Raw genomic sequence first — 22294 nt, 5'->3', positions numbered from 1 at the left:
CGATTGTGAAAGCGAATTGCGCAAGATGCCTTTCCCTGCAAGACCTAGGCGTTGCGGCTCTATACCTAGAATTCAAGACTCAAAGCACCCCTCTATAACTGATCGACATCTAGTCAGAAAGATCCAACTAAAAGATCCAACTGCCGGTCATCTCCCTAATGCAAGTGAAAGCCACCGATGTCTTAGTCCAAATCTATTGACTCGGTCAATTGGACACCGCTCATGAGGCGAAATTCATGTGACGATCAACTGGATTTGTTCCAGTCTGTGGTTCATGGTGCTTTGAATTCATGTATTCCCATGCATACTGTTAAACTCCATCCCAACGATAAACCATGGATTACTCCCGCTATTAAAGAATCCATTAAGAAACTTCAACAAGCTTGGTTGAATAATGACCTTCCCAAATTTCATGTTTATCGCAATAAAGTGATAAAACTCTGTAAAAGTGCACGTCGTAGATTCTATAACGACAAAATCAATCACATGAACTAGAGCAATCCTAAAAAGTGGTGGGGTAAAAAGCAGTTGTCAGGAATGTCCAACCCCCCTCCGTTCAATAGTCTAGCCATAAACGGCACCGTCTTGAGAGACTTTGAACTTGCCACCGTCATTAATGAATCCTTCTGCAGTACTGCTGCTGATAGACCGCATTTAAATTTTACTCCAGTACCCGTTTCCAATGTTTCTGATAGATACGTCATTACGCGTGATGCTGTTGAACTTGCATTGGCAGGTGTTAACGATCGTAAGTCTGTAGGACCTGATGAGATCCCCAATTGGATCCTGAAAACATGTGCCGCAAATATTAGCTACCCTGTATGCTCCATGTTTAACTCTTCCATTAGAGAAGGTCGTGTACCTGATCTGTGGAAATGCGCGGATGTTCTCCCTTTAAGTGTTACCTCGTCGAATGCTACCTCGTACCATATGCAGGTTACTTTGCCAGTTTTCGTATCGCCAAAAGTGATTCACAACGTTTACTTTATGCTCCAAAACTTTATTTAAGGCCCTGTCACACTGTTGCGTATGATAGGAACGTATGAGTCGCGTATAAAGATCATTTCATTCATTTTTATACGCACGAAAAAGTCTGTAAAAATAGGACATTTTGCATAAAATTAACTTATTAAACGTATGAGTATCGTATGAGTAGCCTGTCGCTGGCGTATGCCAGCGTATGAATAGCTTACGAGAAGCGTTTAAAATGCGCATGTCAAGCATACCAATGGCGTTTCACAGACTTTAATCGTATATAAGCGGCAGTATTTTCACACGGCTCCATTCGAGAAAATGTCAAACCTACAGTGAAAAAAGAAGACATCGTGGCAAATAAGAAGACATCATCTACCCGCAGACAAAGAAAAGGAAAGAGGACTCCATCATCAGCCGTTGCCAAAGCTGACGAACAACGTGTTTGTGCACCTGCAGATGCAGTTGAACCACCTGATGATGATGCACTTATTCCTGAGACATCTTTAAATAATGCGCGACATGTTCCTGAGCTCTCAAAGTCCCCAACACAACCTTCCCAAGACTCCTATAATTCATCGGCTTTATCATCTGAAACCATTGATGACTTCACTTCCTTCCAGCGGGCTGATAGCAAGGAGAAAAACAAGAGGAAGAGGGCGAAAAAAACCCCTACAACCTCAGCGCCACAGAAGAGGAGCTGATGCTGGAGTTTATCATGGACAATCCTGTGCTGTGGAATGTGAAAATGACAGATTATAGGCGGAAAGACAAGAAAGAGAAGATCTGGGAAGAGCAAGCATATCAGATGAATAAGACTGTTGACATCCTCAAGGGCTGGTTCAGATCGCTGCGCGACACCAATACGCGCCTTGACAAAAAGAAAAGCGGGGATAGTGCTCCAAACCTGACTAAGAGAGAACAGTGGATCCTCTCAAAGTTTGCCTTCCTGAAGACTGTCACTCGCCACCGACCGGAGCCCATGCAGAGTGTAAGTATACAACCATATTTCCTTAGCAACATGATAACCAAGTAATTTGAGACAATTTCCACATGATATTTTTGGTTTTTCTAGGTGAAGGAAACCATCCAGCTTCACAGAGGAGATCTCAATGCTGCCGAGAGCGCCTGCGCTGATATGCAGGATGTCTTAGATGAAGTCACTCTAATACCATCATCTACCGCTGGAAGGTCCCACAAGCGACCTCAGGACACAGAGAGTGACGTCCTTGAGACTCTACAGAAGAGAGTTGCTGAGTCTGGCACCATCCTCAAAGACATCTACAAAGCTAAACAACAGCCCATTACAGCACGAAGTGTCTTTGCAAATTATGTTAAAGAGAGCCTTTTGACTATGTCCAAGTCCAAGTACAAGAAGGCAAGGTCCTCCATCAATAGGTTATTGTCTGAACTCATGGATGAGGACAGCGATGATGAATTTCCAAGTGCAATGGCGGCTCCATCTATCAAAGTGAACCAACAAGGGATCCCTTCTCAACCACCCCACGATTTGCACCCCACTACAAAGTCACCCGAACATTACTAGTCTTTCAGGATTTCGAGACATCATGGAATCTACTGATGCTATTGGATTTCAGGATGAGGTTCTCAACCTTTAACCACCAACGTGAAAGAAGTATTGACTATAGACCACGGCGGCTGTATGGCTTCATCATTGTCTCTCGAAGGGCAAAGGCATCGTCACCTACAAAGAAGTAGGGGACACTCTGATAGTCTTTGGTAAAGCATCGGGGATGGGGAATCCTATAGTTCCGTCTTCTTTTAATTCTTGATTTCAGAGTTGTTGTAGATCTGTGCGTCCGATGATGACCCTTTACCACCGAGGCCTACCCAGATGAATTTATAATCTGCGTCTACAAGGCCCATGAGTACAACAGAGTAGAATCCCTTTTAGTTGAAATATTGGGATCCACTTTTTAGTGGACATTTGCAGGCAATGTGCTTTCCATCTATAGCACCACATGTATGGGGGAAGTTCCACCTCTTGAGGAACTTATCAGATATGGCACGCCATCCCTCTGGCGTGGTAGGGTAGGTCATTACTTCGGACATGTATTCGTCGTCGTCGATGATGGCTTGGCAAACCTCTCTGACAATAACTGACTGGGTGTTGTGGGGGACCCTCCATCCGTACTTCATGGCTGAATACGTGCTTCCAGAGGCAAGGTGTCGCAAAGTCAAAGAGAGCTTCAGCCCAGGCTCCAGGGGTCGCCTATACCAGGTATGTTTCTTGGTGATCCTGCAGGGACTCACTCTTGCTAGAAGCTCATCAAACATCTCGGGGACCATCCGCATAAAGTTCTTGAAACATCGCGTATCCTCGCTTCGGAGTTCCACCAGAAGTTGGTCGTAAATGCCAAACTACCTTCGCCTTCCGATCCATAATCTCATCCATACCTCACGTCTTTTTCTTTTTCTACTTTTCCTTCTGTTATTTTCTATGTGACGAATCGTCAAAGCTATGAGATCAAACTGGTATTCAAGAACAGCTAACTCCATTCTTTATCCTCGAAGGTACAAGATAATATGAAGGCATCCAACATAAATATATATTATACACAATAAATGACATGCATATTTATATACCCTTTCTCGTAACGTTTGCAATACGCTGAGGATACGACGACCAGGCGTTAACTATACGCTAATTGTACGGTAAATGCGTTATTTAATCGTCAGTCATACGCTAAGCCCTCTATAGACGTTAAACATACGTCACACATAAGTTAGACCTTCGTTACTGATGCGCTATCAACACGTTAGTTGTACGGCACACTTACTCATTTGCGTATGATTAGCGTACTCAACCTATTAGTACAGTACATTTAGCGTCCTTCTGCCGTATTCAGCGTATGACTAGCTTATCTTTACCGTATAAACCATACGTCCAAACACGCACAAGATTTTTAAGCATGCTTAAAAAAAATTTTCTTCCTCGGCGTATATCAGCGTATGTGACCGTGCTTGGAACGTGTATAACTTACGCACGACGTACCACCAACATATTTCAGCGTATTCCGGCGTATGCGTATTATTTATCATACGCTGCCATACGCTAATGCAATACGCAACAGTGTGACAGGGCCTTTAATTCTAGTTATCAAAACTTTAACTCTAATAAATCTGACTTCGTATCTAGATGTTGCTCCTTCAACGACCTGTGTCAATTCATCTATCCTCTAGCATGCTCTATATATCTCATCCACTATTTAATTACTGATTAACTATTATTAACAATTACTACATTTCTTCCTATTGGGTATGTTCTATAGTAATGACGTCATAGATTTAACTTATAACCATAAAAGACATTATTATGGACACTGACTAACATATTCCCCCTCCAGAGTGAGTGTCGTCCCATGACACTAAGTGCGGGAAAAGATGGTACCATGTGGTACTTTATAATGGAGTTCTCTCCATAAAACTATCTTAGCTAACATCGTCATAGTTAAACTTATACTCTGTTGCGGATCCTCTTCTTACTTGCGCGTTTACCCAGCTCACTAGTTGCTGCAGCTATAACTCTCGCTGGCATAAACAGTTCACTTTATGTTCGATAGTTTGGTAAGGTACTACAGTCCTTAATTTACTATATTTGATATAATAGTTATGGAGCTTTTTTTTTCCATTACTTAAGAAAGAAACTAAAGTTAAGTATAAAATGATAAAATGTTAGTAGATTGGTTGTGGCATCATCATCATTGGTGGTGTATGCTCAGGGAATGGTGGAATTGGGTTAAGGAAAGGGGATGTTTGTAGCGGTAGGAAAGGGGATCCTGGAAAAAGAGAGGGTAGTGGAAAGGAACATGCTGCGGGTGATGATAAACAGGAGGTCTGATGTTGGGGTTGAGTTGGTTAAGGGGGAAGGGATGCTGGGGAGATGGTGCTGCAATCGAAAACACCCCAAGAGGTTCGCCAGGATTGTAATACGTTAGTCGTTCCGGTGGCTGTCGTGTGCGTTGAGGTCTTAAGTTTTCAGGTAAGGGAACTGCTTCAGCAGGGATAGGGTTCTCGTCAGGAGCAGGGTTCTCTTCGGGGTTTGGGGGTTCACCAACAGGAGCCTCAGGTGGTGGGTCTTCTTGGGTTAGTTCGTTTAGGACAATTTCATTCGAAGGTAATTGACCTTGATCCGGTGGAGTTATCTTTTTGGGAAGAGGGGTTGAACAAGTTTCGGTTGGAGCGGAACTAGTCGCCACATCGGGGTACTCTTCGTCGCTGGACGTTTCATCATCATCATCGGGTGTGATCCTGGGTGGTGGTTGTCGTGGTTGTCGAGGGGCTGTGGGTCGTCGTGGAGCGTCCTTGTGGTTGTCTGCAGGCAAATAGTCACAAGGGAGAATCAGATTGCGATGTAAAACTCCCTTCTTTCCATCTCTTTTCTCTGACTCAACTTCGTAGACGGGACTATTGGAACCACGCCGCTTGACCACAATGTGGATGTTGTTCTCCCAAAATGGTCTTAGTTTACCCGGTCCACCGCGTTCGCTAAGATTTCGTACCAACAAGCGATCTCCTGGTTCCAGAACCGAGCTCCGAACCCATTTATCGTAGCCTGTCTTTGCTCGATCACTCTTTTCTCTTATTTTCCTTCCAGCCAGTTGGTACGCTTCTTCCATCGATTTTTTCCATTCCTTAGCGTATTGTGGGTAGTCGTGTTTTGTAGATGGTTTTTGAGTTTGGAAACCTAGATCAATTGGGAGGCAAGGGTGTCGTCCAAAAGTAAGAAAAAGGGAGAAAACCCGGTCGTATCGTTGCGGGTGCTATTATATGCATGCACGACTTTACCGACGTGATCTTTCCAGCGTGATTTTTCAGTCTCCGGTAGAGTACGAAGCATATCCAGCAGTGTTCTGTTGAACCGTTCGACCTGTCCGTTTCCTTGAGGTGGTATGGGGTTGTACGGCAGTGTTGAACACCACACAGATTTCCAGCCTTCTCATCAGATGGTTCTCGAATTCTCCGCCTTGATCACGGTGAATCTTTGATGGGAAGCCAAAACGAAGTATGTAATCGTTGTATAGTTTCTCGGCGACAGTCTTTGCTGACTTATTCCGAGTTGGGTAAGCTTGGGCATACCTTGTAAAATGGTCAACAATAACCAGGATATACTCATACCCGCCGCTCGATTTTTCAAGGTGGATAAAGTCGAGAACACTAATTCAAATGGTGAGGTTGTGATGATGGGTTGAAGAGGGGCTCTCATTTTGAGTCGTGGTGGTTTCTGCTTTACACAACGGCAGACATTTCGGACGTAATACTCGACGTCTCTTTGCATCCGAGGCCAGGAATTGGCTTAAGATCATCTTCGTGGAGTCAGTTGTAAGTGATGATACCCAGTTTATTTGCGCATTGTCTTGCAACCGTACCGACTGGATCAGCGCCCGTAATTCATCTTGGCACGTCTCCTCGGTGCACGATACCATGTACTGATTCATGTGTTCTGGTGGTCGGGAAAGAGTATCTGCATCGGTGTTGGTTTTTCCGGGACGATAACGGATGGTAAAGTTAAAGTCGGCTAATTCTCCTATCCAACGAAGACCAGTTGCGTTGAGTTTAGCTGAAGAAAGGACGTACGTCAACGGGTTATTATCTGTATAGACGACAAAGCTTGGAGAGTAGTACAAGTAGTCTCGGAACTGTTCACAAATAGCCCATTTTAGTGCCAAGAATTCCAGCTTGCCAGAATGAAGATGATAATTTTTCTCTGCTGGTGTCAATGTTCTTGAGCCATAAGCAATCACACGTAGAATGCCGTCCTGTTCTTGGTAAAGTACTGCTCCAAGTCCACTTTCGGATGCATCGGTATGTAGTACGTAAGCTTTATGAGGATCTGGGTGGGCCATCACTGGTGCACTCACGAGACATCCAATAAGCTCTACAAGGATAGTTTGGTGTGTTGACGTCCAGGAAATGGGTTGGTTACCTGAGTTACCACTGCGCTTGTTCTTTGTTTTTACCTTCGGCGAATCGTTCTCTGACGTCTTCACAAGATCGTAAATCGGCTTGGCAATTCGCGAAAAGTTTGCAATATAACGACGATAATAATTCAGGAATCCCATCAACTTACGAACTTCATTCACTGTCTGAGGTGGTTTGTCTTTCAAGCGCAGTATTGGAGCGACAGTCGATGGATCTAATTTGTATCCTTCTTTCGATACAACGCGTCCCAAAAACACAACTTCCCGCTTAAACATCGTGCATTTCTTCGGTTTCAGCTTGACGCCATGTACTTTAAGTCGTTGGAAGACCTTCCGCAGGTGGTCAATGTGATCATCAAAACTGGAGCTGAAAACGATGATGTCGTCCAGGTATGGAATGCAGATCTCGTCGCGAAGGTCACCTAAGCATGTCTCCATAAAACGTTGGAAAGAAGCTGGGGCGTTGGAAAGGCCAAACGGGATTCGTATCCACTCGTATAATCCCCAAGGTGTAATGAATGCTGAGAGGGGCTGACTCTCGGGTTTCAGAAATCCTTGATGGTACGCTTTGCCTTGATCTAGTACGGAAAACCAGGAATTTCCTCCAAGATTATCCAGAGTCTCCTGAATTCTAGGTATAGGGTGGCGATCCACACAAGTCTTTCTGTTTAATTCCCGATAGTCAACACAGAGCCGTAGACTTTGGTCTTTTTTCCTCACACACACAACGGGAGAGCTGTATGACGACTTCGATTTTCGGATGAAATTGCGATTCAGTAGATCTTCGATGTACGCCTTCACTTCCGGATAAAGAGGTCGAGGAACGGCAACTTAGTTCTTTTGTACGGGTGTGGTGTCACTTAGCTGAATGTTCATTTCAAGATTTGGGATGGATCCTATGTCGTCATCATTCTGAGAGAATGCATCCGCTTGTTCGACAAGGAGTTGGGACGCAAGTTTTCTCTGCTCGCTTGTTAGGTCTCCTAGATCGATATCTTTTAAATGAGCAGGCAGATCGAGGTTTGCTGCGACTGGGTCCACTGTGGTATTACATCGTCTATTTCCCTGACGAGGTGTTCGACTTTTCAGATCATTTTTCAACTCTACTTCTGCTGGACAACGGACTGAACTAGCTGAAGACGACCAAGAATCGTGCGCCCTTTTAATCTAATATGCTTGGTCGTGTTTCCTACTTCTATCTCGACTTTGTTCGATTTGCCCCCTTTAGCAATCAAAGAGTATCTGACACGTTCAGACCGCATGGCCACTCGTCATTCTCGTCAGCTTCAAACAGCACAGGGGTGGGTTTGCTAAGAGGGCCCGTGTTCACCGACAACCAACTTTAATGAATTGTCCTGGGGGAATAATACGTCTCTCTTACGAGTCTTTACAAGACACAATTCCGCATGAGTAACGCTGTTATTAGTTCGACCTGGGCAGAGCGCAAGACAAATCCAAGCCATCGAAGTTAGACAAAATAGTACCACACTTCAGTTTATCAGTTTTTTTTAAATGCTCTACAACATTAAAACCAACCAGAGGCAGTTCTAGGTTTTCTTTCGCTACCAGGAATGGAACAGAAACTCCGTTTTCGGACTGTCCGATTTGAAATTCTAGCTCCACCCACCCTTCATAAGGGATACTGATCCCATTAGCTGCTGTCAGTTTAAGGTCACAATTTAACAGTTCGCTCACATTTTTAACAATGGAATTCGGAAAATTATCTTTTACAAACTTGGCTGAAACAATAGATACTTGGGCTCCAGTGTCCCATAAGACTTCTACGGTTTTCTCATTTAGTTTTCCCTTTATTGTACATCTCCTGCCCACCAAATTGATTAGTTTATCATGTTCTTTAGGCGTGAGATGGCTCATAAATGCTTCTGAGCGGCTATCTTGTGAAGTTTCATTTCTATGTTTAGATTCTTTACGGATGGCATTACACAATGTTTTATGTTGAGGCCAATGAGCCCTCTGACATGTTTGGTTACAATAGCTTACCAATTTACAACACATGCAACGCCAAAAGTTCCAATTTAAACACTTCGAACAATGGTTACACTGACGGGATGTTGGTTTCCCGGCTAGTCCCTGTCCCGACGGCCGGGCTGCCGGTGCTCGTTTCCCTTACTCTTCGAGTTTTTTGCACACTCTGACGCAATATGGCCAGAACCACCGCACGCAAAACAATGTTGACAGCTACTGCCAACTCGTCGCTCTTTGCACGCATGGCATCCAAAACCGCGATATCGTGTTGCACCTCGAGGTTGTCGATCGTTTGTCGAAGCTTCCCGATTAGCGTCGTGGGTTTGTTTTTTCAACTGTTCGAGGTCTAATTTTATCTCACGGATTTCTAACAAAATTTTGCTGTTTTCGCCATTTTTGCGCTCCGCCATTTCCGCATTATCTACACCACATGCATTTACTTTGACAGAGCGTCTTTCACAGGCAAGCTTGGTCTGACGTTCTGCTTGGTGTGATGCCAACTCGTTGACATGGCGCATTAAATCCTCATCAGATAAGTGAGACATACGCAGAATTGGTCTTAAAAATGCGGCCAAAATATCGTCTCGCAAACCGGTTCAAAAGACTTCATAAATGTTTTTTGAATCAGCGGTTCGTCATACTGTACTTCACAATCGGACTCTTTACTGGCGAAGCCAACTATATTTCGCAAATCGAGGGAGCGCAACAAAAATTGCTGAGGGTCTCTTTTGGTTCTTGAAAAATTGTTGCAAGATTTTGATAAAGTTCTGAGGCTGATTTTTCGCGATAGTGAACGCGCAGAATTTTCCTGAGCTTTGGCAAAGATAAATCTTGTAGGGTTTCTACATAACTTCGTAGGCTACTATGTAGTGAAATGGCACGAATTACTGCGTCTACTATTTCTGTTTCTTTATAGTTACGCTTTATCCCCGAATCAATTTGATGAGTCAGCGAAACGAATGTTAATTTATCTGCCTGTCCCGGTTCGCCAATTTGCCCAGAAATTTTAAAATCACGCCGTAGCAAACTGTTGGATGGCATTGACGCATTTTCTGTCTTCATGCATTCTTTTCCTGTCGTGGGTGTTTCAACCGCGCTAGGGGGTTTTGTGATTTCCGCACTGTTACTTTTAACTAGTGTTAATTTCGTCATCAGATCACTCATCTCAATCAGCTGTTTTTCCTTAAGCGCTTCGATTTCCTGCTGTAGTTTTACAATCTCGTTTTCTTGTTTTCCTTGTTCGTTTTCTTGGCTTTGATCATGGGGTTTCAAAACCGCAATATGTTCTTTGAGCCAAGAAACTTTTGCGCTTATCTCGCCCTCTACACCTATTCTCGCATCGAGATCTTTCTGAATGGTTTTAAGAATCCCAATTTTACTCAATTCTGATAGATCTTTTCTATCTTAACTGACGCGGCAAACTCTTTTAGTTCCGCCTCACTTTTGGTATAAAGTAGCGATTCCAATTCAAATTGCAAGGCAATTGCAAGTCATACAATACTAGGTAGTAACAGTCGAGGCGTTTTTAAGATAGAGTCATTACCAAACAAGTTTTCAAATGCCAAACGCTAGCAGCAGAATTGTTTACAACAGTGCGCGCGACACAATAAAAAAATTAGAGCGATCTAACCTTGATACTGTCATCTGATGTACTGCTTTTCGCCGAGACGTTCCTTCAATCGCGCATCGTTCGGACCTTAGAACCACAATCAGCGTCAAAGTTCACGATGTTGGCAATCCTGCCGGGGTCGCCAAATGTTACCTCGTACCATATGCAGGTTACTTTGCCAGTTTTCGTATCGCCAAAAGTGATTCACAACGTTTACTTTATGCTCCAAAACTTTATTTAATTCTACTTATCAAAACTTTAACTCTAATAAATCTGACTTCGTATCTAGATGTTGCTCCTTCAACGACCTGTGTCGATTCATCTATCCTCAAGCATGCTCTATATCTCATACACTATTTAATTACTGATTAACTATTATTAACAATTACTACCTTTCTTCCTATTGGGTATGTTCTATAGTAATGACGTCATAGATTTAAGACATTATTATGGACACTGACTAACATAAGCAAGATCCTACGCCGAAATCTATTGATACAGACCTTAGACCTATATCGTTCACGGCAGTACTGAGCAAGATCCTTGAGTCTTTTGTGTTCAATTGGCTTGCACCCATTGTTATGCCATTCATTGATCCCCTCCAGTTTGGCTGTGTGAAAAAGTCCTCAACGACTCACGCCCTCGTGCACCTAATCCATCATTGGCTTTCGGCCCTGGAAACACCTAATACCATTATTCGATCCTGCTTTATTGATTTTTCCAAAGCGTTGATCGAATGACCATAACATTCAGCTGATGCGCAAATTACAACTCCTCAATGTTCCACCCGTGTGATTAAATTGGTGTTCAAGTTTCCTTCAAGGCAGACAACAGCGCGTTAAATAAAATCTTGTAAATCTGATTGGAAAGAAATCAATGCTGGAGTTCCGCAAGGCACAAAATTGGGCCCTTTGTTCTTTCTTATAATGGTCAATGATCTATCCAGTGAACTACGACTGTACAAGTACGTTGATGATTGTGCTATTTCTGAAGTCGTTAGAGTATGTGAACCGGATTTTCCAAAATTACAGCAAAAACTCGACAAGGTGTCACAGTGGTCGAATGTGAACAACATGAAATTAAACGAAAAAAACAAACTAAAGATTTCACCGTGTCCTTCTTGATCAATCAACCCCCGGCACAACCCTTGCTTGTCAATAACCTACCTCTGGAGGCTGTGAACTCTATCAACTCCTGGGAGTAAATTTAACCTCCGATCTCAAGTGGACCACACACACAGGCACATATCCTCTAAAGCAAGATAACGCCTGTATGCCTTAAGGCTATTAAGAAGAAATGGTGTCCAACCTAGTGATCTTAAGGCGGTATATTGTAGTTTCATCAGACTTGTCCTGGAATATGCATGTCCAGTTTGGCATACCTCACTACCTAATTACCTCACCGTTGAATTGGAACATATTCAGCAACGTGCGTTCAAAATTATTTTTCCGCATTTGTCCTACACCGAAAGCCTTAAAGACCTGAATTTACCTACCTTTAAAGCGAGAAGGGAACGGTTATGCAGAACCTTTTATAAAAATAATTATAATGACTCTTCGGGTAAAATTTCTAGTCTATTACCCAAACTTTTAACCCATGAGTACGATCTCAGACATCCTCGATCGATCTCTCTTTTTAAATGTCGAACAAAACGCTATAATGATAGCTTTTTGCCGTATTGCATACGTAAATGGAAATTATTTTAATATTTTAGAACCTAATGTTAGTATATCTTTTTGTAATTATGGTATTAACATGTTAGTAATTGTATTTCTGAGTATTTATCACTGTAAATATGTAAATAATCTTATTTCTGATACTTGTAAACTTGTGTTTTTCAGTTCGTTTTTGAACTGCCATTCAAGTATTTTAATAATAATCAATCTCAAATCATTTTAATGATAATGATCAAAATTAACATATCAATCATAATAAATCATGGTTGCAATTGAAACCATGATGATCATTATGATGACCTTGATCATCATTAGTATAATAATCATCATGAATGATGGTTACCATGGCAACCATAATATTCATTATGATGATCTTGATCATATTTAGCATATTATTCATGAAAATGATGGTTGCCGTGGCAACCATACTTTTCATTATGATGATCTTGATCATATTTAGCATATTATTCATGACAAATGATGGTTGCCATGGCAACCATAATTTTCATTATGATGATAATGATCAAAATTAACATATCAATCATAATAAATGATGGTTGCAATTGCAACCATGATGATCATTATAATGATCTTGATCATATTTAACATATTATTCATGATAAATGATGGTTGCCATAGCAACTATTATTATCATTTTGATGATAATGATCAAGATTAACCTATCAATCATAACAAATGATGGTTACAATTGCAACCAAGATGATCATTATGATGATCTTGATCATATTTAGCATATTATTCATGATAAATGATGGTTGCCATAGCAACTATTATTATCATTTTGATGATAATGATCAAAATTAACATATCAATCATAATAAATTATGGTTGCAATTGCAACCATAATTTTCATTACGATGATCTTGTTCATATTTAGCATATTATTCATGATAAACGATGGTTACCATGGCAACCATAATTTTCATTAAGTTGATTTTGATCATATTTAGCATATTATTCATGACAAATGATGGTTGCCATGGCAACCATTATCAACATTTTGATGACAATGATCAACATTAATACATCAATCTTAATAAATTATGGTTGCAATTGCAACCATGATGATCATTATGATGATCTTGATCATATTTAGCATATTATTCATGATAAATGATGGTTGCCATGGCAAGTTTATCATCATTTTGATGATAATAATCAAAATTAACATATCAATCATAATAAATTATGGTTGCAATTGCAACCATGATGATCATTATGATGATCTTGATCAAATTTAGCATATTATCCAGGATAAATGATGGTTACCATGGTAACCATAATTTTCATTATGATGATCTTGATCATATTTAGCGTATTATTCCTGATAAATGATGGTAACCATGGTAACCATTATCATAATTTTGATGATAATGATCAAAATTAACATATCAATCGTAATTAATGATGGGTACCATGGCAACCATAATTTTCATTATGATGATCTTGATCATATTTGGCATATTATTCATGATAAATGATGGTTGCAATGGCAACATTATCATCATTTTGATGATAATGATCAAAATTAACATATCAATCATAATAAATTATGGTTGCAATTGCAACCATAATGATCATTATGATGATCTTGATCATATTTATCATATTATTCATAATAAATGATAGTTGTTATGGCAACCATTATCATCATTTTGATGATAATGATCAAAATTAAAAAATCAATCATAATAAATTATAGTTGCAATTGCAACCATGATGATCATTATGATGATTTTGATCATCATTAGCATATTATTCATGATAAATGATGGTTGTTATGGCAACCATTATCATCATTTTGATGATAGTCATCAAAATTAATATATAAATCATAATAAATGATGGTTGCAATTGCAACCATAATTTTCATTATGATGATCTTGTTCATATTTAGCATATTATCCATGATAAATGATAGTTACCATGGCAACCATAATTTTCATTATGATGATCTTGATCATATTTAGCGTATTATTCCTGAGAAATGATGGTAACCATGGTAACCATTATCATAATTTTGGTGATAATGATCAAAATTAACATGTCAATCATAATTAATGATGGGTACCATTGCAACCATGATTTTCATTATGAAGATCTTGATCATATTTAGCATATTATTCATGATAAATGATGGTTGCCATGGCAACATTGTCATCATTTTGATGATAATGATCAAAATTAACATATCAATCATAATAAATTATGGTTACAATTGGAACCATGATGATCATTATGATGATCTTGATCAAATTTAGCATATTATACATGATAAATGATGGTTACCAGGGGAACCATAATTTTCATTATAATGATCTTGATCATATTTAGCGCATTATTCCTGATAAATGATGGTTACCATGGTAACCATTATCGTAATTTTGGTAATAATGATCAAAATTAACATATCAATCATAATTAATGATGGTTACCATAGCAACTATAATTTTCATTATGATGATCTTGATCATATTTAGCATATTATTCATGATAAATGATGGTTGCCATGGCAACCATTATCAACATTTTGATGACAATGATCAAAATTAATACATCAATCATAATAAATTATGGTTGCAATTGCAACCATGATGATCTTTATGATGATCTTGATCATATTTAGCATATTATTCATGATAAATGATGGTTGCCATGGCAAGTTTATCATCATTTTGATGATAATTATCAAAATTAACATATCAATCCTAATAAATGATGGTTACAATAGCAATTATAATTTTCATTACAATGATCTTGATCATATTTAGCATATTATTCATGATAAATGATGGTTGCCATGGTAACCATTATCATAATTTTGATGATAATGATCAAAATTAGCATATCAATCATAATAAATGATGGTTATCATAGCAACTATAATTTTCATTATGATTATCTTGATCATATTTAGCATATTGTTCAATGAAAATGATGGTTACCATGGTAACCATTATCATCATTTTACTGATAATGATCAAAATTTACATATCAATCATAATAAATGATGGTTGCAATTGCAACAATGATGATCATTATGATGATCTTGATCATATTTAGCATATTATTTATGATAAATGATGGTTGCTATGGTAACCATTATCATAATTTTGGTGATAATGATACAAATTAACATATCAAGCATAATAAATGATGGTTACCATGGCAACCATGATATTCATTATAATGATCTTGGTCATATATTATCATATTATTCAGGATAAATGATGGTTACCATTGCAACCATAATTTTTATTATGATGATTTTGATCATATTTAGCATATGTAACGTGCCGAATTAACAAGAATAGACGCACACACAGTTTACAATTATATATATATTCTTTTCAGCTTTACACGTGCAACCTTCTCACTTCGGTTGTACGCTCATACTAACTAACTTGAGCGTCTTGTATTACCATGCATATACTGTCCGGAAGCAGTCTGTTTTATATTAACACGTTACACCATCCCCCAACAATAATATTCTTGCCCACAAGAAGTGCAGTGAAATTTACGATAACTATGTTTACGACTGTGTTCTTACAGGGAGTGTTATCTTGCAACAAAACCGTACCGATCAGGCGGTTGGACATTTTGCCTGAGATTCCTAGGCTTAACCCGGGGGATATGTGGAGCATCGTCGCAATTAGGTTGAACGTTGTTCGTGGGAACAGTGTAAACCACTTGGTCGCCCCCAAGTTCTCGAGCAGGACAAACAACTTTGCCGTTGTTTAATGGTGCATAGCCGCGCTTCAACCGATCATGATGAACTACCGTAATCTTGCCTGTGCTTGATTTTATTTTGTAATCAACGCCGAGCCTGCAAATAAGTTCAAACGGCCCAATCCACTTGGTTCCGAATTTCCATCCTTTCGGTCTGCGTAAATATACCGTCTCTCCTGGTGCGAATGGACACCAAGTTTGATTTCTTTTCTCGTTACATTTCCTTTGTTTCTTCCTTGCTTTCTCTAAGTTAACTCTTGCTACCTCTCTCACCTCTCTAAATATCTTCCTAACAGACTGGCTGTATTCTGATTGTGTCTTAGGTTCTTTGAGTGGAAAACCTAACTCGAGTTCGATGGGTAATCTGGGCATACGACCAAAGACTAGTTCATATGGTGAAGTTTGTACCGACTCCTGCCGACTAGTGTTGTAAGCGAAAACTACCGAATCTAACCATTGATCCCAATCATGGTCATGTTTACTACAAAATGCTGCTAACATGTCTTGCAAAGTTCTGTTTTGCCTCTCTACCTGCCCGTCACATTGAGGGTGATATGCAGTGGTCCGACTCTTTGTAATTCCCATTATATCACACACTTCATGCAGTAATGTGCTTTCAAAATTTGCTCCTTGATCAGAGTGTAAGACAACTGGGGGACCGAACCGCTGAAAACTCGATCAACAAGTATTTTAGCAACTGTTGATGCTTTTTGATCTGGAGTAGCAAAAGCCTCACACCATTTCGTAAAATGATCCATTAAGACTAAAATGTGTTTGTTTCCACGACTACTTTCGGGTAACGGGCCCATATAGTCTAAGGCCCAGAATGTAAAGGCTTCGCTAACCTCCAAGCTTTGAAATGGTGCTTTGCCATTGTTATCCGTTGGCGCCGGCGCTTTTCTCTGGACACAAACGTCGCAATGCCTAATGTGCGTTTCAACAGTCTTCCGCATTTTTGGCCAAAAGAAACGGTTTCGAACACGATCAAGAGTTCTAGTCACCCCTAAGTGCCCGGCAAATGGACTGTCGTGCGTGCCTTTTAATATTTCAATTTCTAAAGATTTTGGTACCACGATAGCTGGATCTGGGTGTGTATTTCTGGTCTTTAACAATTTATAAAGCACCCCATCACGAACAAACAAGCTATCATAGTGATGCCAGAACGAGACCAATTTGGGATTACGTCGCCATGCAGCTAATTTATTTCTCGGCGTACCGCTTTCTTTAGCATTGATAATTTGAGAAAGTAGTGGATCCGTGTGCTGACAGTTCCTTATGTTGTTTGTCGGATTGATGGCAATTGCGCAGTTATCTGGCACATGTTCCTGTGAATTGCACGTTGAATTTGTGCCGTGGTTTGTATCAAGTAAGCAGTCCGTCCGGGTAGGTTCCGGAGACTGATGAGGGGCTACTAAACGAGAAAGTGCATCTGCGTTGTTGTGAAGTTTCCCAGGTTTGTGTACGACAGAAAATTGAAATTCTTGTAATTCCATGACCCACCGCTCGAGGCGCCCTTTGAGATGTATACTACCTAGCCATTGTAGAGCGCTATGGTCCGTTATCACTTTAAATGGGCGACCGAGCAAGTATGTGCGAAAAGTGCGAGTACCAAATACAACCGCAAATGCTTCCTTTTCTGTTGTGCAATATTTACGTTCGCGAGCCGATAAAATTTTAGATGCGTATGCTATGGGTCGTTCTAACCCATTGTCGTCAAGCTGTGAGAGTACGGCACCTAATCCTATATCTGAAGCGTCCGTCTGTAGCAGGAATTCTTTGTCAAAGTTAGGATGGACTAAAACTGGCGAATTACAGAGGCATGTTTTCAAGGTGTGAAACGCCTGCTGACACTCTGGAGTCCAGTCAAATTGCTTAGCCTCGGTTTTTGTAGTCAATTTAGTGAGAGGGGCCGAAATAGATGCATAACTCTTGATAAAACGCCGGTAATATCCAGATAAACCTAAAAAACTTCGGACTTCTTTTACGGTCTTAGGTGCAGGAATTTGTTTTATTGCTGCCACTTTTGATGGAAGAGGACTAATGCCCGCTTCGGATATCACATGTCCCAAATAGTCAACCTTTCGCGCTGCAAAAGTACATTTTGACAAATTTAAACGCAGATTATGTTGCTGAAAACGAGCAAGGACCGCTCTTAACCTATCACAATGTTCAGCGATACTGTTACTAAAAATGATGACGTCGTCTAAGTAACAAAGGCAAATGCTGAATGTCAGACCAGCTAAAACGAGTTCCATGGCTCGTTGAAATGTCGCAGGCGCAGTAGCTAACCCAAAGGGCATCCGGTTAAACTCATACAAGCCAGCATGTGTAACAAAAGCTGTTTTTGCGCGGTCATCTGGGTGGACGGGAATTTGGTGGTAGCCGCTTTTTAAGTCTAGAGTTGTAAAGTATTTTGCATGTCCAACCGAGTCCAAGAGGTCATCCACCCGAGGCAAGGGATGAGCGTCATGGCGTGTGATTTGATTGAGTTTGCGGTAATCAATACAAAAGCGAAGTTCACCTGACTTTTTGCGAACTAGGACGATTGGGCTGGCCCAAGGGCTAGTGCTGGGACGGATTATGCCTTGATCTAACATGTCTGTGATTTGTTTTTCGGCCTCTTCGCGATATGCATATGGCATTCGCCTGGCGCGTTGCCTAATGGGTGGATTATCACCCGTGTCAATTGTATGATGCACAATGTTGGTTAGGCTAATGTTGTCGCTAAAAAGTTCTTGAAACTCATGCAATACTTGTTTCACTTGTTGTTTTTCGGGCTGACTTAAATCTGGATCTAACATAGAATCTATTTGTTGCGTGAACGGAGTTGTTTTGACGGCATTACAATTAACCGGAAATTTGTTAGTGTCGACGGTATTCGGTTCAATTAGTGGACAAAATTCAGCCAATTTGCACCCTTTTTGTAGTTCGATTTCGCCTTCTGTGGTATTCGCTATTCTAATTGGAACTGTTTTACCTATAGGGGTGACAACTAAATGAGCTACATGTAGTCCTTTTAAATGTTTTACGCTATCTGACTGACTAGCTGATATCATGCCAACCTGTGAAACATCTTTCGCCTGTATCTTACCTTCAATTATTATTTCCGACCGAGCCGGAATTGCCACTCCCTCAGACAATGTCACTTTATTGATACCTCTGGACAGTGATTGCGTCAGCACTGCACTGTCTCTGCTGGAGTTGTTGGGAGGAACGACTGGCGAGTCCTTCTCTGTTATCACAACTCCATTCGATTGTACCTTATTTGCTGGATGCTCCGACTGTATTGGGCATTTCCCATAAGTCCCCACTAGCTGATAACTGCTTCGCCCTCCCAAAACACTCCCCTGAACACTTAATGTATGCCGCATAATAAAGTCCCATCCCAGAACACAGTCGTAAGGTATATTGCTAACTGACAAGAAACGAACTATGGTACTTATGTTTAGACCGGTGCATGGTTACATTAGTAGATATGCTTCCTACAATATTTAACTCCCCCCAGTAGTCGACGTACAACGCTGTGATTGCGACGTGTCTAATCGAGCACAGTCAAAGTCTATTACATGCAGGACTTTATCGCTTATAAAGGACTTCATGGATCCGGTATCTAATAGAGCATTGACAGGTACACCGTCAATGAACAAGCAACAAACGGGTGTTCAGGTAAATTAATATCAGTGTGGTTAGTACCACTACTAACGCTAACATTATTTAAAATTCACAGTTCTTACTTGTGTCGGGGCTGTCTACTGGCCTGTGTGTCCTCGAGACGCCCCTTGGTAGTTTAAAGGCGCATAATTTCCACATTCTCGTGCGAAGTGCCCGTATCTGTGGCATTCGTAGCATCGAACGTTGGAGCGGTCTTGGCGTTGGCTAGGGCTGCGGCAATCGCGGGCCAGGTGGCCTTGTTTTCCACAACGAAAGCAAGTGACCCTGGGTCGGTTACGATCCTGTTGTTTAATTGCTGCGGTGTACATCTGTTGAGACGTGGCCAGTTGATCCTCGAGCGTCTTCTGTCGAGTAGCGAGTTCGGTTACTAAACCTAACAGTCGGTCGATGTTGGCGTTCGTGTTTTCTGCTGCTGTGCTCGCGCTGGTAGAACCGGGTTTATGTTCTTCAATTGCTCTATAGCGCTGTACAAAGCTTAGCATTTCGGTTAAGGTTGGTGTTGGGTTGTGCGCTAACAGTTTTTCTCGTATTGTGTTTGGCAGACCACGCATGAATTGGCGCGACAATAAGGCAGATTTCGCTTCGTCTCCTAGTGTCGGGTCAGCCTTTTCTAAGAGTTGCTCCAATTCCCACTTGTAAATAGATGGGTCTTCGCCGACACGGAGCATCCGAGCTTCAAATTTTACATAGTTATTTTCCCTTTCAACTGGTGGACAAAGGGCTTCTTTTAACTTTTTTGTCACGGCGGCGTAAGTTGATCTCTCCTCGTCGGGAATCGTATAGAAATGAGTGGCTGCTCGTCCTCGTAGAAACGCGGGAAGTTTTTTGATCTTGTCTTCGTCTTTCCAACCATTTGCTAAAGCACACGCATCAAACTCTCTTAGCCATGCTACGATATCGTCTCCCTCGAATTTCGCTGGTAGAATGTTCGTTGCCATTTTCTTCAATCAACCTGTTTTTATCCAATCCCACCGCTGCGCACCAATTGTAACGTGCCGAATTAACAAGAATAGACGCACACACAGTTTACAATTATATATATATTCTTTTCAGCTTTACACGTGCAACCTTCTCACTTCGGTTGTACGCTCATACTAACTAACTTGAGCGTCTTGTATTACCATGCATATACTGTCCGGAAGCAGTCTGTTTTATATTAACACGTTACACATATTATTCATGATAAATGATGGTTGCTATGGTAACCATAATTTTCATTATGATGATAATGATCAAAATCACGCTTGTCATAAATTATCGTAAATTCGGCCAACTCAAACGTAGCAATTTTTTTCCGTGATCGCGCGAATTTTCAGGAGACTAGGGGCGAGATTACTTTTCAAAATTGCGCTTTTTTATAGCGCATTGGGGATTTGTAGGTGTCCTTTAGACGAATAGCGATTAAAGGGATTATTAGGGGATAATCTAAGGATCACAATGATACCAAAGTTGCTATGGTAACGTATCCACTTCCGCAGGTTTAGTTTTGTTTTGTGATGGCTTGCGCTACACAATGACGCTCATTGGAAATTTTCAGAAAATGACATGATTTTATCTTCAAATAACTTTTGTTTTTTACGCTTTCAGATATTAACGTTCAATAATTCTAAAAAGAATATACTCGTCTACAATCGTATGTTTTTTATATTGATTTACGTCCGTAATATCGGCAAAAATGCCTTTATCAAAATCGCGTAAATACAGCCGTTTCAATTTCGGCGCGTATATGAAGGAACGTCGTTTGGTAACAGAAACGTTGGCAAAACAAAGCAAGGCGCTGATTGCAAAGAAGCAGAAGTTGATTGTTGTCCAATACTGTTGCAAGCATACGGGTCGTTCGTTTCGTAAAATTTTTTATACGGATGGTAAAGTGGTTTAGGCATTTCTATTCGTGAGAAGTGAGAGCAACCATTCGCAACATTGGTATCGAATAGACTCTTAGTTTACGATCCGTAAATAGACTATGTCGATTCGTAAACGCATTTTGCCGACTAGAACATGAGGCATGGAAACAAGCGTGTGTCTAAGGCGTAAACAGCTGTATCCCCAAACAGACTTTGTCCATTTGTAAATAGGGCAAGTCTATAGGATGAGGCGATGAAGAGATTGTCGATCCGTACCATTGGTATCAAATGGACCGTTGGTTTACGATCCGTAAACAGATTTTGTCCATTGGTAAAAAGGAGATGTGTCAAGCTACAGACCCCTCTAAAGCTTGTCGATCCGTACCATTAGTATCGAATAGACTGTTCGTTTACGATCCGTAAACAAACTGTGTCGATTCGTAAATATATAGGAAGATGTGTCTGGACTAGGCCTCTGAAAAGCTTGTCGATCCGTACCATTGGTGTCGAATGGACTGTTAGTATACGATCCGTAAACAGCTCGGTTTGTCCATTGGTAAAAAGCACAAGATGGGCCAAGCTATACAGGTCGCTCTAAAGCTTGTCGATCCGCACCATTGGTATCGAATCGACTGTTCGTTTACGATCCGTAAAAAGATCAGTTTGTCCATTGGTAAAAAGCACAAAATGGGCCAAGCTATACAGGTCGATCTAAAGCTTGTCGATCCGTACCATTGGTATCGAATGGACTGTTCGTTTACGATCCGTAAACAGAGTGTGTCGATTCTTAAATAGGGCATGATATGTCTAGGACAGGGCTCTCAAAAGCTTGTCGATCCGTAC

At 40.7% G+C, this 22294-nt stretch overlaps 1 protein-coding gene across 1 annotated transcript; it reads left to right on the top strand.

The window, feature by feature from the left end:
* The first annotated feature begins 1195 nt into the window (after nt 1-1195).
* Nucleotides 1196-2666, top strand: LOC114530739. Its single transcript, XM_028552348.1, has 2 exons — nt 1196-1963; nt 2048-2666. The coding sequence occupies exons 1-2, from the start codon at nt 1676-1678 to the stop codon at nt 2516-2518; spliced, it is 759 nt and encodes a 252-aa protein (XP_028408149.1). The 5' UTR covers nt 1196-1675; the 3' UTR covers nt 2519-2666.
* The last annotated feature ends 19628 nt before the right edge of the window (nt 2667-22294 follow it).

The sequence above is a fragment of the Dendronephthya gigantea genome, unplaced genomic scaffold (genome assembly GCF_004324835.1).
Source record: "Dendronephthya gigantea isolate DGI-Jeju-01 unplaced genomic scaffold, DenGig_1.0 000065F, whole genome shotgun sequence".
Taxonomy (NCBI): Eukaryota; Metazoa; Cnidaria; class Anthozoa; order Malacalcyonacea; family Nephtheidae; genus Dendronephthya; species Dendronephthya gigantea.
The sequence above is the reverse complement of the archived record's forward strand: the minus strand, read 5'-3'. Positions and strand labels throughout refer to the sequence as shown.

Bases quoted from the DNA above. Each gene is read 5' to 3' on its own strand.
- LOC114530739 (XM_028552348.1), top strand. From the start codon at position 1,676: ATGCTGGAGTTTATCATGGACAATCCTGTGCTGTGGAATGTGAAAATG. The intron at 1,964-2,047 runs GTAAGTATACAA...TGGTTTTTCTAG, and splicing joins GACCGGAGCCCATGCAGAGT to GTGAAGGAAACCATCCAGCT.